Here is a 16230-nt window from a genome sequence, read left to right as displayed (position 1 = left end):
TGAGTTGTTTGAGTTTTCAAACAGGATACTGGCTATCCAGTCCTTTGTTACATAAGCCTTTGTTTTAGCAAGCTTAAAGCCGCTATATGTACGTTTTTGGGCGACCCAACCAAATTCACATAGAAATGTGAGGTATAGATCTGTCATTCTCATTGAAAGCAAGTCTTAAGAAGTGGTAGAGCTGTTCTATGTGCGCTCTTTCTATGCTTCTCATTTATATGTTTAGTTTTAGCTTCTTTTTCAGATTTGTATCCCAGCTTCAAACAGCTGAAAATACAATATTTTTGGTTATTGAAATGATATTTCACAATGATTATCTATACTTACTTGTTTTGCCACAAACTGAAATTAGAATTTTAGCAGCCAGGAAACAGTGGCACAATTTCTGCATATTGCACCTATAATATTTTATCTGGTTTGCAGGACATTTCCTCTTAATAAATTACATTTCCAAGAGGTAGCAACTAGCAAGTATGTGAAAAAGAACAGTGGTCCCGGAACAGAACCTTGAGGAACACCCATTCGACTTTTAAAGCTGATTAACTGTCTTCCTAGGACCACTTTCAGGAGGACCCTTTGCACATGGCCATGACTATATGTACATGTCTGAAAGAGGAGAAGAAAATCCTGGCCTCCGTCTTAAAAAAAGAGGTGAGACACTGATCTTGCCTTTTTCATACTGCCTTATGGAAATGTGGGAGCATAGTCTGTCGCAGTGTGTGCACTGAATTGTGATTATGACACATTCTTTTGTGTTTCCGAGAAAAGTTATTGCATGGACAATTTAGCCATGAACTGATTTTTCAGCAAATTTCTTAGCAGCATATATATATATATATATATATATATATATATATATATATATATATATATACAGTATATACTGTATATTAAAAAAGTGTTAAACAGCCTCTGATATGATGTATTTTATGTTCAATCATTGCTGCAACAGAAGTAGCATTTCAGAGTGTGAAAGAAGAACATATTGTCTGTAACTGTTTTTGACAGGAAACCGTTGGGTCCGCACAAAACAACGTGATGTTGGAGAAACAGAAAGAGTTGGACAACAAAGTCAAAAACCTGAGGAACCAAGTACAGGTGCGCTCATTTGGCCATTACCAGGTGATATTGGTTGTGTTCTTTTTGTCATGCAGTCTACTACGGCATTGTCTATATGAAAATAGCCAGTTGAACAGTCTGGAAGAGAAGGACAGAAAATGTTTTTCACAAACATCATCGATGTCCATGAAAAACCAATAGTGTGACTTCTGCCCTCTTCAGGATGTAGAGCAGGAAATTAAGTCACTGGAGGACATACAGGATGAACATGACTTTAAGAAGAAGACCCTGCTGAGCCGAGGTACTGTAGAGTTATAGCCTCTGAGCCTGGTCCTAGTCTATTTCAACAGCCTGGCTCTGGGACACGAGACTAGACTGGTCCTAGATCTGTTAATGCTATATGTCAAGGTTCCCCAACTGGCGACCCACGGGTGGTTTTATTTGGTCCCCCAAGTTATATTGAGCCTCCCTAAAATATATAGAGTGCTTTTTGATTTTTTTGTTACGTCACAGCCTTATTCTCAAATTGATTAAATCGTTTTTTTCCCCCTCAGCAATCTATACACAATACCCCATAATGACAAAGCAAAAAGAGGTTTTTATACATTTTTGAAAATGTATTACAAATAAAAAATTGAAATATTACATTTACGTAAGTATTCAGACCCTTTCCTCAGTACTTTGTTGAAGCACCTTTAGCAGCGATTACAGCCTCAAGTCTTCTTGGGTACATTCTTTTCTGCAGATCCTCTCAATCTCTGTCAGGTTTAATGGGGAGCGTCGCTGCACAGCTATTTTCAGAACTCTCCAGAGATGTTCGATTGGGTTCTGGCTGGGCCACTCAAGGACATTCAGAGACTTTCCCTGAAGCTACTCCTGCGTTGTCTTGGCTGTGTGCTTAGGATCATTGTCAGCATCATCCCCACAGCATGATGCTGCCAACACCATGCTTCACTGTAGGGATGGTGCCAGGTTTCCTCCAGATGTGACGCTTGGCATTCAGGCCAAAGAGTTCAATCTTGGTTTCATCAGACCAGAGAAACTTGTTTCTCATGGTCTGAGAGTCTTTAAGTGCCAAATTTAAGTGCCTTTTGGGACTCCAAGCGGGCTGTCGTGCCTTTTACTGTGGAGTGGCTTCCGTCTGGCCACTCTACCATAAAGACCTGATTGGTGGAGGGCTTTAGAGATGGTTGTCCTTCTGGAAGTTTCTCCCATCTCCACAGTGGAAATCTGGCGCTCTGTCAGAGTGACCATCGGGTTCTTGGTCATCTCCCTAACCAAGGTCCTTCTCCCCCGATTGCTCAGTTTGGCCGGGCAGCCAACTCTAGGAAGAGTCTTTGTGGTTCTAAACTTCTTCCATTTAAGAATAATGGAGGCCAATAGTGTTCTTGGGGACCTTCAAATGCAGACATTTTCTGGTACCCTTCCCCAAATCGGTGCCTCGACACAATCCTGTCTCGGAGCTCTATGGACAATTCCTTCGACCTCATGGCTTGGATTTTGCTCTGACATGCACTGTCAACTGTGGGACCTTATATAGACATGTTCAATTTACCACAGGTGGACTTCAGTCAAGTTGTAGAAACATCTCAAGGATGATAAATGGAAACAGGATGCACCTGAGCTCAGTTTTCGAGTCTCATAGCAAAGGGTCTGAATACTTATGTAAATAAGATATTTCTGTTTATTATTTTTAATACTTTGGCTAAAATCTCAAAACTTTTCGCTTTGTCATTATGGGCTATTGTGTGTACATATCTGAGGAATTATTTATTTATTTAATCAATTTTAGAAAATGTTTGTAAAATAAAAAAAAATGGAAAATGTCAAGGGGTCTGAATACTTTCGAAGGCACTTATATATATATATATAATATAATGAATTAAAAACATATTGGACATGAAAGACTAAAAACACCAGGATATCCTCTCCAAGTGATTTTGGAAATCTTTCCCCAAGTTTTCCTATGCATAGTAGAGAAACACGTGATCGTATACAAATGTAAGCAAGGTTTGAAATTATTGTTTTAGTCCAATATTATATCTGTTTGGGCTTCTTGCGGTCATCATCTAGTTGATGATCCCTGGTCTATGCTTTAGCCAATGTGAAGGTACTGAAATAACAACTTACTCCTACTGTACTAAAAACTACTGTCCAGACTGAAATAGCTGTGCTGTAAAATTCCAGATCTTTCTTTTTAATATCATATTGGGAATGCTTAACGCTATATCAGTTGTGACTCTATGTATTTGTCAGTGGAACAAGAGGTGAATGGGATGACACCGGTGGTACAGAAAGAGATCCGTGAAGAGGAGATGGTCATCAGAGTGATGTTCATCAACCTCAACAAAACCAGAGAGGTGCGTGTGTATGCGTCCGTGTGTGTGTGTACGCTGTATGGTTAGCTTGTGGTGTATGATTAGCTTGTGGTGTTTATTTTCTCCTGACCTGCAGGTGGTGGTGCATCAGATAGCTGACATCCTGAACTTGGCCGGGCAGATCCAGTACACCCTGGTGACGGAGGAGATACCTGAGTGGAAGCACAGACAGCAGATTGCGTGTATCGGTGGTCCGCCTAATGCCTGTCTAGACCAGCTACAAACCTGGTCAGCCCTGCCTCTTGTCCATCTTAGCTCCTGCCCCTGCCACTACACATAACCTTAGACACTGGTCAGATACTTTCAACCATAACCCTGTGTGTGTGCAGGTTCACTGCGGTGGCAGAGGGCTTACAGCAGGTACGACAGCAGCTGAAGAAGCTTCAGGAGCTGGAACAGAAGTACACGTACGAGAACGACCCCATCACTCAGTGCAAAAGCACTCTGGAGGAACGCGCTCTCGTCCTGTTCAAGACCCTCATTGTCAAGTGAGACCCCGCTCTGTCACCTATATCTATGTTCTTGTAGCGATCACATACACATTAGGGTTTAACCAGTAGACCGGGACTTACCGACCAAGCTCCTTCCCGATTCCCAATAAAAATATTGACGGGTCCCGTGAACCAATGCTAAACACATTTTATGCAGCACTAATGCAAAATATGCTTTGCGAATAGCTGCATGAATGAACCGGACAAATCAATATCTTGCTTCATTCGTAGTCTACATTAGACCAGTCTTCACATCGCTAGCAGCCGACCATATTTTGCCTACTCAATGTAAAGTCCCCAATAGAAAACATCCCTTCTATAAATTGCATTGCTGACTATCAATAGTAGGCTATACACTTAACCTCTCGACGCAGTTACTGAAGGTTAACTCCATCTCACATTCACAAATCTCCAAGCTATCTTTGTGGCACTGGCAGAATCTCAAAATATAAACTGCAGCTACTCACTGTTATCAAAATGTCTGGTACATTGTGTCCACGAATGTGCTCGAGGAAATAGACATTTGCAACATTGATCCATGATGTTACAATAACAAAAAGAGTGCACGTGTGCTATCCTTGTTGCCGAATCGCCACTACTAGGCCTATTTGCATGTCTGTTTAGCGGAGAATCGGATATGTTGTTCCCTGTGATTAAAGTCACCACAATACCATGACCTTACGAAATCTCCTTGATAGCCAGGTGCAAGGGGATGGGAAAGGGCCAACCAGCTGGCTGACATGTAAAACCAATGACATTTTCACTAGGCTGTCGGCTAATAACCTCATAATTTTTTTGCTATGTCTCCTGGGCTTCATAACCATGTCTTTATAACAATTCAATAATGATGAGACTGGTGACATGAATGTGTTCAAAAATGTATCTAGAACGTGTTCGGTCTCAACACATGCAACCCCCATGATGCTCCGTGACACAACCCCAATACACCACATCTCCACCTTTCCTACTTAAATTGTCCCCATTATGAACAATAGTCCTGAGAAGGTGACTGTGAGCCCCTAGGTGACGACTGCTGGGTCAGGGTGTCACCCAGTAACAGTTCTGGACCACTCACGACTGGTGGTTCTGTCGGTGTGGCTTTACTCAACAGTAACTGATATGTGTGCCTTCTCCAGATGACGTCCTCTGCAGTCTAGACAGTGTAGGACACAGGACCAGTCGGAGCAATGACTGTAGCAGGAACCCACTTTTGTCCGTTGAGGTAGTTCTTAGCTAAGACAGTCTCCAGGATTAAAAGCTCTGCCCTTTGCTCTCAGTTCATAACGTTTGAGATGACTGTACTGTTGACGTCGCACTGCCTCCTTTGAGTTCGGAGGTTTGAGTAGGTCGAAGCTTGTGCGTAACTCTCTCTTCTTGAGTAGCGATGCAGGCGAAGCCTTGGTGGTTGCGTCAGGTGTGTTCCTGTAGGATAGCATTAAGCTGTTCAAGCATTGTTGCAGTGTCCCTTGACCCTGAAACACTTTAAGGCATGTTTCATGGTCTGTACGAACCTCTCTGCCAGCCCATTGGTAGATGGATGGTACGTGGGGCGGACCTGCTGTACGCCATTCACATGTAGTCATTTCTTAGGACACTAGCTGCGGTCCGTTGTCGCTAATGAGTTGGAGTGGCGATCCAAACTGACTAAACACTTCTCCAAGCTTCTCGATGGTCTTCTCAGCAGTAGTAGGCCTCATGATGGCAACCTCTGGCCACTTGCTGTGAGCATCAAAGACCACGGGAAACATTTTGTCTTCGAATGGACCTGCAAAGTTGACGTGTACGCGTTGCCATGCTTCCTTCGGCCAATCCCACGGATGAAGTTGAGGTACGTTGCGAACCTTCTGACATGAGGAGCATGTTTTTGCTTTCTCCTCAATGGAGAAATTCCATCCAATCCAGGCCACCAGAAGTAGCTTTGTGCAATTTCCTTCATGCGAGCCATTCCACAATGACCCGAGTGTAGCTGTTGCAACATTGGTATCCTCCAACACTGTTATCCTCCTTCAATGATGCTCGTCAGTGAACAGTGATCTGTAAGAAGGGTGAACTTCCTCCTGTACAGATACTGGTGAAACTGACGCACTCATGAGGGTTTCTCGTTCTATCTGTGCATAGTTACTTTTTGCATTGTTCAATGTTTTCAATACGAAAGCGACTGGCTTCTCTTCACCTGAAGGCATGATATGGGACACAACTGCTCCCTCACCATATGGGTTTAGCATCACAAGCTGGTTGGATGGGCAATGACGGGTCGAAGTGTGTCAGTGCTTCAGATTTCAATAGTGTTTCCTTGGTTTTCATAAATGCTTCCTCACATTGTTCTGTCCATTTCCATGTTTTGTCCTGACAAAACAACTGATGCAGCAGTTTCAGCTTCATTGCTTAGATTGGGATAAAGCGTCTGTAGAAATTCAGTAACCCCAGGAAAAAACATTGGCTCACGTTCTTAGGAACTGGGGTGTCCAAAATATCCTTGACCTTGGATGGATCCTTGTGAAGGCCTGTGGCGTCGATGACCTGTCCAACGTATTCAACTGATGACTTGAATGCACATTTGACCGTACGAACTCACAGGCTGTAGTCCTTCAATCTCTGCAAGGTCGCATCCAAGTTCTGGAGGTAGTCCTCTTCGTCTTTCCTAGTAACGAGGATGTCATCCAGGTAGTATTGTACTCCTGGCAATCCACTCAAGATCTGGTCCATCTCCCTCTGGAACAGTGCTGGCACACTTGAGATTCCAAACGGTAGATGACAGTACCTGAAGACCCCCTTATGTGTCACGACGATCAGCAGTTCCTTTTGACTTTTCACCCACGTGCATCTTAAAATCGACTTCTGCGAAGTCTACTTGTGCTGAACTTTTGACTTCCAGCTAAACCCGCAAAAAGGTTGTCAATGTGTGGTAGCGGATACTGCTCAGCAGACAACACAGGGTTAACTGTGACTTTGAAGTCTCCCATATATCCTGATTCCACCATTATTTTTAAAGGCATACCTCGGGATTGTGGCAATAAGGCCCTTTATCTACTTCCCCAGAGTCAGATTAACTTGTGGATACCATTTTTATGTCTCTATGTCCAGTATGAAGGAAGTTGGAGGTAGTTTCGCGAGCTAGTGCTAGTTAGCGTTAACGCAATGACTGGAAGTCTATGGTTATCTGCTATCATGCTCATTTATTCTAAAGTTTGTCTTCACAGTTTAATAAATGTCCTTTCTTTTACTCACTGTATATTGCTCCCTTTTATCATGTTGTTTTCCCACTCCAACGTCAGTCTCAAATCCTTTTCTGACATCCCATGACAATGCTATCTCGACTATGCACTTGCCCCTGTTAGCAATACACTGTGCAGCATGGGAAATAACATTTTTAAATAAGTAAAAAAACGACTTCTTCTAGACAGAATAGTTCCCATAGGTTCAGATTTACACGTTGCCAATCTTTTATGTCTTGTGGGTTTCATAACCACGTCTTTATAACAATTCAGTAATTTTAAGACGGGAGACCGGAGTCAATTCAACCATTTATCTAGAACATGCTCAGTCTCAACACATACAATCCCCATAATGCTCTGCGGCACAACTACAATACACCTACATTTTAGGCCTAGATTTAAACTAGGTTAAATTAACAAATTGTGTTGTGTGGTGACTTTTTGACAGAACTTTGAGTTGATTCAATTGTGACTAATACAAAACAAGAAACCATGAAATTCCTGTCCAAATTTATAAATAAAAAAAATCACTGGTATTATATGATTTTAAATAGCTTTTCCGGTTTGAACTGGAATATTACCGGGATGGTTGCAATTTTCTCAGAAATATAAATGTGTAGATTTTCGGGAAAATATTAAACCCTAATACACATGTTTAGTAAGTTTCTTTGGACAAAAGCGTCTGCTAAGTGGCATTATTATCTATCATTATTATGTAGCAGAGTTGGTTCAGTGAACTACGCTCGCATGAAAGGTAACCATGCCTGAGAGTTGGGGTGTGATTATTAGTCCAAACCGTTACAAACGGAAAACGTTTTGCTGTAAAAACTAGAGTTTCTGCTGGACAAATTCAGGTAGGTTCCTCCCTGTTTGGTTCCGTTTGCTTCCGTTTGGTTCCTAATACATCCCAGAAGACATGAGTTAGCTCCCAGAGTTAATGTCTAGACTAGGCTTTAGTGGAGTGCCATAGGAGTGTGACTATCAGATGATTGAGAGTATGTTTCTGTGGTGTCTGTCTTTCAGTTCTATCGTGGTGGAGAGACAGCCCTGTATGCCCACTCACCCCCAAAGACCTCTGGTGCTGAAGACTGGGGTGCAGTTCACTGTCAAAATCAGGTGGGGGCACCAGTGACACACACACTCCAAACTCAATGTGCAATACTTTATTGATTAGTTTGTAGAATCAGCTGGGTTATGTGTTTTCAGGTATGCTGAATGTCCCCTTTAGGACCCACATAGTAGTACAGGAGTTCCCACAAGGTGGGCATGTTGCCTTTGGACTCCAGAGTGGACCAACTTAAACTTAATCATGTGTTTGACATCTTAAATGATCGTGCCCCAGGTTACATGGAAAAACCACATTGATATGGTATATAACCAACACATAACACAATACCAGAGCTATCGTGTTATGTCTTGTAAAATCCCCAGAGTAAACAGAACTGCGAGGAGCACGTTTTTCTATACAGGCATTTGTCTATGGAACAGCCTTCCCCTGGAGATCAAGCAAAGAAAAAGTAAAAATAGCTTTTAAAAAGCAGGCAAAGTTTTGTTCTTTTGGACAAGGTTGTCTACGTAAGGGAAACCACTCCACTGCCCCTTGGGCCCCCTACTGCTGGTCAAGCGTATTTATTTGAAGGATCAATATGATGTGCAATTAATAGATTGTTTTAATGTGAAATGAATATGGTTGATTTATTATTATTTGTTTAATTTTCGGGAGAAGTGCAGTGAATAGTGGCAATTTTTAGGATGTCAATATAAATTAATGTATTTATGGTTATTTTGTCTTGTCTTTTAATCATTATATGTGTTATTGTTTTTACCATCGAGGGCCACTTTGGGAACGTCCATTTTTAATTAATACTTTCAAGTGATATCCTCTGGGTCCACATTGTGCATTTAGTTGTATATGTCAAAATAAATTCAATCCAATTCAATAGCAGGGCTGGAGCAAAAGCCTGCAAACCTGAACAACCTTATTTTAACAATGTTATCCCCAGACTGCTGGTGAAGCTTCAGGAGTTCAACTACCAGTTCAAAGTCAAAGCTCTGTTTGACAAGTAAGTGAATGTGTGTGTGTTATAGAAGTGACCTGCCCTGAGAGTATACTTGATTCTGTAACCTTTTACCTCGAAGGCCCTGTATTAAGATGACACCGCACGTTCAGAAGTAATGAATTCTATTTGATCAATGACAAGAGTCAAAGCTTGAGTTGTCTTTCTTTAGGGACGTGACTGAGAGGAATACAGTGAGAGGGTAGGAATTCATTTGCTCTTCATTTTACAACCTATACCTGAAAAAGCCTCGAAGTGATTACATTTCCTCTAAATTGATGTCATTGTCCAGGTTCCGGAAATTCAACATCTTTGGAACTAATTCTAAGGTTATGAACATGGAGGAGTCCAATGGAAGCTTGGCAGCAGAATTCAGACACCTGGTATGAATTGATACAACGTTGTTGTGTCATACCCTGTATTTAATAATTGTATTATTTGTCAGGGACCATGTACAACATGCCATTGCACCAGATTTAGCTAGATGGCTCGTTTTCATCTGTAGTCCCTGGGCAGAAAACAATCAACATCAATATGTAATTACAATGCTTCAATATAACACACTAATATATACAGTGTGTATATATAACAATCTAAATATGCAACAATAAACAACATAATTGTAATATTACATAGCAGTTTAAATGTCCCTTGGTCCTACAGTAGCTGGCATCTTAAGAGTCAGAATGTCTTAATGTTCACATGACTGGTTTGCCTTTAGCCACATTTACAGGTTTGCCTTGAAGCTTTCAAAGGTACTGCACTCGGTCACACTGGTTGGCAGGGTGCTCCATAATCCAGACGGTCTGACTGAAAGAAATTGTCTGGCCAAATTGTAGTGGTCGTTAGTCTGTTACGAACTCTCCTAAGAGAGTGGGTTGTGGCGTTTCTTGCCTTGGTGTCAGGCGACTCGGTTTGGAGTCCCCTAATACTGTACCTACCACTGGTCACAGCGATATACACTGAGTGTACAAAACATTAAGAACACCTTTTTAATATTGAGATGCCTCCCCCCGCCCTTTTGCCCTCAGAACAGACTCAATTCGTCTGGGTATGGACTCTACAGGGTGTCGAAAGCATTCCACAGGGATGCTGGCCCATGTTGACTCCAATGCTTCCCACAGTTGTGTCAAGTTGGCTGGATGTCCATTGGGCGTTGGACCATTCTAGATACACACGAGAAAATGTTGAGCGTGAAAAATTCAGCAGCGTTGCAGTTCTTGACACAAACCGGTGCGCCTGGCACCTACTACCATATCCCGTTCAAAGGCACTTAACACTTTTGTCTTGCCCATTCACCTTCCATTTACCCTCTGAATGGCACATACACACAATCCATGGCTCAATTGTCTCAAGGCTTAAAAATACTTCTTTAACCTTGTCTCCTCCAAATTCATCTACACTGATTTGAAGTGGATTTAACAAGTGACATCAATAAGGGATCATCGCTTTCACCTGTATTCACCAGGTCAGTCGATGTGATGGAAAGAACAGGTGTTCATAATGTTTTGTACACTCAGTGTACAGTATACTGTAAATGTCATACCGATATTTGTGTGCTGCAGGTGGCATCTCAACTCCAATTATTTTCTTCCCCAGCAACTAAAGGAGCAAAAGGTTACAGGCAACAGAACAAACGACGTAAGGAAATGTACCAATTATTTTCATTTGAATCATTATACGTGTGGTAATGCTGTATCTAAGCTAAGCTACAGTCTTTAATAGCTTATCATCGTTGTCAAAAGAGAACCTGCGTGTGTGTGTCCACTCAGGGTCCTCTCATAGTGACAGAGGAGCTCCACTCCATCAGCTTTGAGACACAACTCACTCAGCCAGGACTCCAGGTCAACCTGGAGGTGAGAACAAGTCTAGTTTGTGGAGCTTTTACTAACATGGTATACAGTCATGGTAGCAATGTTTCTAAGTAGTACATACTAAGGTACTAAGGTACCTTACTGTCTACTGATGTCCCTTTTCCCTTCTGACTGTGTGTGTGTGTGTGTGTGTCCAGACGACATCCCTGCCCATTGTGGTCATCTCCAACATTAGCCAGCTGCCCAGCGCCTGGGCCTCTGTCATGTGGTACAACATGCTGACCAGTGAGTCCAAGGTACCCAACCCCTCACCTCACAAAATATTTCCTTTCCTGCTTTCTTCCGTCATGTGATCCATGGGCTGCCAATTTCTGAAGAGCTACTGGATGTGCAGGGGTTTGTTCCAACCCAGCTCAGCTGATCATCTCTGTCCCTCTCTTTCCTCCTTCAGAATCTGTCGTTCTTCCTGAGCCCTCCCCAGGCCACCTGGAGCCAGTTGTCGAAGGTGCTGAGTTGGCAGTTCTCCTCCATAACCAAACGAGGCCTCAACGACGAGCAGCTGGGCATGCTGGGAGACAAGCTCCTGGGTGAGTCTGGGAGAGGGAGTTCGTATTGTGACTAGGAGTGGTTTTGTGCCACGACACAGCCACCGCAAAGCCGTCTGTGATATAAAGGAGCGCTAGTTGGTTAGACATACAGTTGAAGTTGGAAGTTTACATACACTTAGGTTGGAGTCATTAAAACTCGTTTTTCAACCACTCCACAAATGTCTTGTTAACAAACTATAGTTTTGGCAAGTCGGGTAGGACATCTACTTAGTGCATGACACAAGTCATTTTTGCAACAATTGTTTACAGACAGATTATTTCACTTATAATTCACTGTATCACAATTCCAGTGGGTCAGAAGTTTACATACACTAAGTTGATTGTGCCTTTAAACAGCTTGGAAAATTCCATAAAATGATGTCAGGGCTTTAGAAGCTTCTGATAGGCTAATTGACATCATTTGAGTCAATTGTAGGTGTACCTGTGGATGTATTTCAAGGCCTACCTTCCAACTCAGTGCCTCTTTGCATGACATCATGGGAAAATCAAAAGAAATCAGCCAAGACCCCAGAAAAGAATTGTAGGCCTCCACAAGTCTGGTTTGTCGTTGGGAGCAATTTCCAAACGCCTGAAGGTACCATGTTCATCTGTACAAACAATAGAACGCAAGTATAAACACCATGAGACCACGCAGTCATCATACCACTCAGGAAGAAGACGCGTTCTGTCTCCTAAAGATGAACGTACTTTGGTGCGAAAAGTGCATATCATTCCCAGAACAACAGCCAAGGACCTTGTGAAGATGCTGGAGGAAACAGGTACAAAAGTATCTATATCCACAGTAAAACGAGTCCTATATCGACATAACCTGAAAGGCCGCTCCGCAAGGAAGAAGCCACTGCTCCAAAACCGCTATTAAAAAGCCAGACTAAGTTTGCAACTGCACATGGGGACAAAGATGGTACTTTTTGGAGCAATGTCCTCTGGTCTGATGAAACAAAAATAGAACTGTTTGGCCATAATGACCATCGTTATGTCAGGGGAAAAAGGGGGAGGCTTGCAAACCGAAGAACACCATCCCAACCGTGAAGCACGGGGTGGCAGCATCATGTTGTGGGGTGCTTTGCTTCAGGAGGGACTGGTGCACTTCACAAAGTAGATGGTATCATGAGGGAGGAAATTATGTGGATATATTGAAGCAACATCTCAAGACATCAGTCAGGAAGTTAAAGCTTGGTCGCAAATGGGTTCTCCAAATGTAGAATGACCCCAAGCATACTTCCAAAGTTGTGGCAAATGGCTTAAGGAGCAATAAAGTCAAGGTATTGGAGTGGCCATCACAAAGCCCTGACCTCAATCCCATAGAAAATGTGTGGGCAGAACTGAAAAAGCGTGTGTGAGCAAGGAGGCCTACAAACCTGACTCAGTTACACCAGCTCTGTCAGGAGGAATGGGCAAAATCACCCAACTTATTTGGGAAGCTTGTGGAAGGCTACCCGAAATGTTTGACCCAAGTTAAACATTTTAAAGGCAATACTACCAAATACTATTCAGTGTATGTAAACTTCTGCCCCACTGGGATGTGACTAAAGAAATAAAAGCTGAAATAAATCGTTATCTCTCGCTATTATTCTGACCTTTCACATTCTTAAAATAAAGTGGTGATCCTAACTGACCTAAGACAGGGAATTTTTACTAGGATTGACTGTCAGGAATTGTGAAAAACTGAGTTTTAAATGTATTTGGCTGAGGTGTATGTAAACTTCTGACTTCAACTGTAGGTGAGATGGCCAATAGTTTTTCTTGACACTTATGTCTGGCAATGAGTTTAGCTGGCCAATGGATTTAGCTATGTAATCTAGATAATGGCTAACAATGCAATTGTTGCTTAAGATCTATTCACCATATAAAAAAGGAACATCAACATTCCTCACTTCCCTCCTCAACGCATCTCTGACCACTGGCTGCGTCCCTCTGACATCAAAATGACCCGAGTCGTTCCCCTCAAACCAACACTCGACCCCCCCCCCCCTCCCCCCCCCTGAACGTAATAGAAAAACTATAGACCTGTATCCCTTCTTTCTTTTCTTTCCCAAACACTAGTGTGCTGTCTCTGATCAACTCTCTCAGAACAATCTTCTTTACCCTAACCAGTCAGGCTTCAAGACGGGTCACTCAACTGAGACCGCTCTTCACTTTGTCAAGGAGGCTCTCCGCACTGGCAAAGCTGACTCGTTTTCATCCTCCTAGATCTATCCGCTGTCTTCGACACCGTGAACCATCCGATCCTCCTCTCCACCCTTTCAGGGCTGAGCGTCTCAGGCTCTGCACACTTTTGGATTGCATCCTACCTGTCAGGCAGCTCCTACCAGGTGACATGGAGAGGATCTGTGTCTGCACCACGTACTCTCACTACTGGTGTCCCCCAGGGCTCGGTTCTAGGCCCTCTCCTCTTCTCCTATACACCAAGTCACTCAGCTCCGTCATATCATTGCTATGCGGATGACACTCCACTACTTTTCTCCCCCCCTTCTGACACCCAGGTGGCGACACGCATCTCTGCGTGCCTGACAGATATCTCAGCTTGGATGTTGGCCCACCACCTCAATTGCAACCTAATCCAGGCAATTGTCATCTCCTGCCATCAAACCCCTGCAACTTATCCAGAACGCTGCAGCCCGCCTGGTTTTCAACCTTCCCAAGTTCTCCAATGTCACCCCGCTCCTTCGCACACTCCGATGCCTTCCAGTCGACACTCGTATCCACTAAAAGACCATGGTGCTTGCCTATGGCGCAGCAAAAGGAACTGCCCTCCTTACTTTCAGGCTATTCTCAAACCCTTCACCCCAACACGAGCACTCCGTTCTGCCACCTCTGGTCTCTTGGCCCTCCCGCTCAGCCCAGTCCAAGCTCCGGCCCCTGTGACCCACCGAGCTAACTTAAGATGAATGCGCTAAATGTAAGTCGCTCTGGATAAGAGCGTCTGCTAAATGACAATTTTTTTTAAGTGTTATGTAAATGTAAACAGCTTATGACATGAGTCCATGTAATGCTCATAAGTGTAAGCTAAGGTCATTCCATTAAAGTGAACCAATAATACTAGGACGCTCCTGTGACAGGTCGAGAGGCTGTAGGAAATCCTAATGGGCTCATCCCCTGGACCAAATTCTGCAAGGTGAGCAACACAAGTTTGGCGTTTTTACCAACCCCTGTGTGTTTTACTATGAGCTGTGTAGTAAGTGCGTCTTTGCCTGAGCAGAATGTGAATGAGAGGAGCTTTCCCTTCTGGCTGTGGATCGATGGAATCCTGGACCTGATCAAGAGACACCTCCTGTGTTTGTGGAATGACGGGTAAGAGCTTTGATTTTCACATTGTCTGAATACGTCTAGAGTACCTCAGCAACACACCGCTCAAACTCGCATTTCTTCAGTATGCCTTTCTGAAGCCTAGGTCTACATTGCGTTTTGTGAAAAGTGACTTTATTGTGCAATAATCCGTTGAATCTCTGGGATGTAGGTGCATCATGGGCTTTGTCAGTAAGGAGAGAGAGAAGGCCCTGCTGAAGGACAAGGAGCCTGGGACTTTCCTGCTGCGTTTCAGCGAGAGCAGCCGGGAGGGAGCCGTCACCTTTACCTGGGTGGAGCACTCCAATGACGGTGTGTGTTTGTAGCTATTCTGTAACATTTATTTAAGTAGGCAAGTCAGTTAAGAACGAAATCTTGTTTACAATGATGGCCTATACATACATACCCATGCACAGACAGACAAAACATGTGTTTGCTGTTTCTTTTACACGTTATGAATGTGTGTCCGTCTATCTCTCCTTGTAGATGGGTTTCCGTTTTGTATTATTTGACCAGGTAATCTGACTGCGAACACATTGCCTTATCACATTCTGTGTGTTAATTTATGTATAACTATGAGCATGCAGATGTCCATTTCCACACGGTGGAGCCCTACACTAAGAAGGAGCTGGCCGCCGTCTCCTTCCCTGACATCCTCCACAACTACAAGGTGATGGCTGCCGAGAACATCCCTGAGAACCCTCTGGTCTACCTCTACCCCAGGATCCCCAAAGACAGCGCCTTAGCACGCTACTACAGCCGCCCCACAGAAGGTAACTAACACTCGACCGCAGCCCAAACGTGTATATATTTTGAGGAAAGATTGAGTAGTTAAAAAGGTCAAAATGGGGTTGTGGACTTCCAATTCCAGTCAAAGCTATTTATACACAATATTCACTGCATACTGAGGCATACTTTTTCATATTTTGTTGTGCCACAATTTTTCCCATTTGAAATACTGGCCACTGGTAATGTCTTGGTTCTGATTTATGATCCCTAAACGTGTATAACCTTCGACCTTCCCAGCCGCTGAGCCAATGGAGTTGGAGAGTGAGTCTGATGCTGGCTACGTTAAGAGGGAGCTTATCTCTGTGTCTGAATTGTAAGTGTGATTCTTGTTATGAAACACCTTCTAGTGTTTTCATATTGGCTTTCATTGATTTTAGATCACACACCCTCCTAGCCCAAAGTACAATGAAAGGTCAAATGAAGGTGTAAATAAATAATGATAACACCAAGGTACAGTAAATGCCAAATTACCTCTAGATTTGAGTTTTATTGATTTGAGTTATTCACGTCTAAAGTTGATATTTTCTGCTGGTT

The 16230-nt window shown here is 43.1% G+C and overlaps 1 protein-coding gene across 1 annotated transcript in view; it reads left to right on the top strand.

Annotated features, from left to right (window-relative positions):
• LOC111973973 (signal transducer and activator of transcription 1) overlaps positions 1-16230 on the top strand; it is a 31115-nt gene that overhangs the window by 12633 nt on the left and 2252 nt on the right. Inside the window, exons 4-22 of the mRNA XM_024001452.2 lie at positions 556-651; positions 1009-1098; positions 1282-1360; positions 3316-3419; positions 3514-3665; positions 3767-3925; positions 8167-8259; positions 9147-9206; positions 9373-9402; positions 9493-9583; positions 10800-10841; positions 10973-11056; positions 11212-11310; positions 11466-11601; positions 14682-14737; positions 14822-14913; positions 15080-15219; positions 15495-15680; positions 15934-16009. Coding sequence (XP_023857220.1) covers positions 556-651; positions 1009-1098; positions 1282-1360; positions 3316-3419; positions 3514-3665; positions 3767-3925; positions 8167-8259; positions 9147-9206; positions 9373-9402; positions 9493-9583; positions 10800-10841; positions 10973-11056; positions 11212-11310; positions 11466-11601; positions 14682-14737; positions 14822-14913; positions 15080-15219; positions 15495-15680; positions 15934-16009 — 1865 coding nt within the window. The remainder of the gene's footprint in view (positions 1-555; positions 652-1008; positions 1099-1281; positions 1361-3315; positions 3420-3513; positions 3666-3766; positions 3926-8166; positions 8260-9146; positions 9207-9372; positions 9403-9492; positions 9584-10799; positions 10842-10972; positions 11057-11211; positions 11311-11465; positions 11602-14681; positions 14738-14821; positions 14914-15079; positions 15220-15494; positions 15681-15933; positions 16010-16230) is intronic.

Source organism: Salvelinus sp. IW2-2015, linkage group LG2 (genome assembly GCF_002910315.2).
Source record: "Salvelinus sp. IW2-2015 linkage group LG2, ASM291031v2, whole genome shotgun sequence".
In the NCBI taxonomy this organism is placed as follows: Eukaryota; Metazoa; Chordata; class Actinopteri; order Salmoniformes; family Salmonidae; genus Salvelinus; species Salvelinus sp. IW2-2015.
The sequence above is the reverse complement of the archived record's forward strand: the minus strand, read 5'-3'. Positions and strand labels throughout refer to the sequence as shown.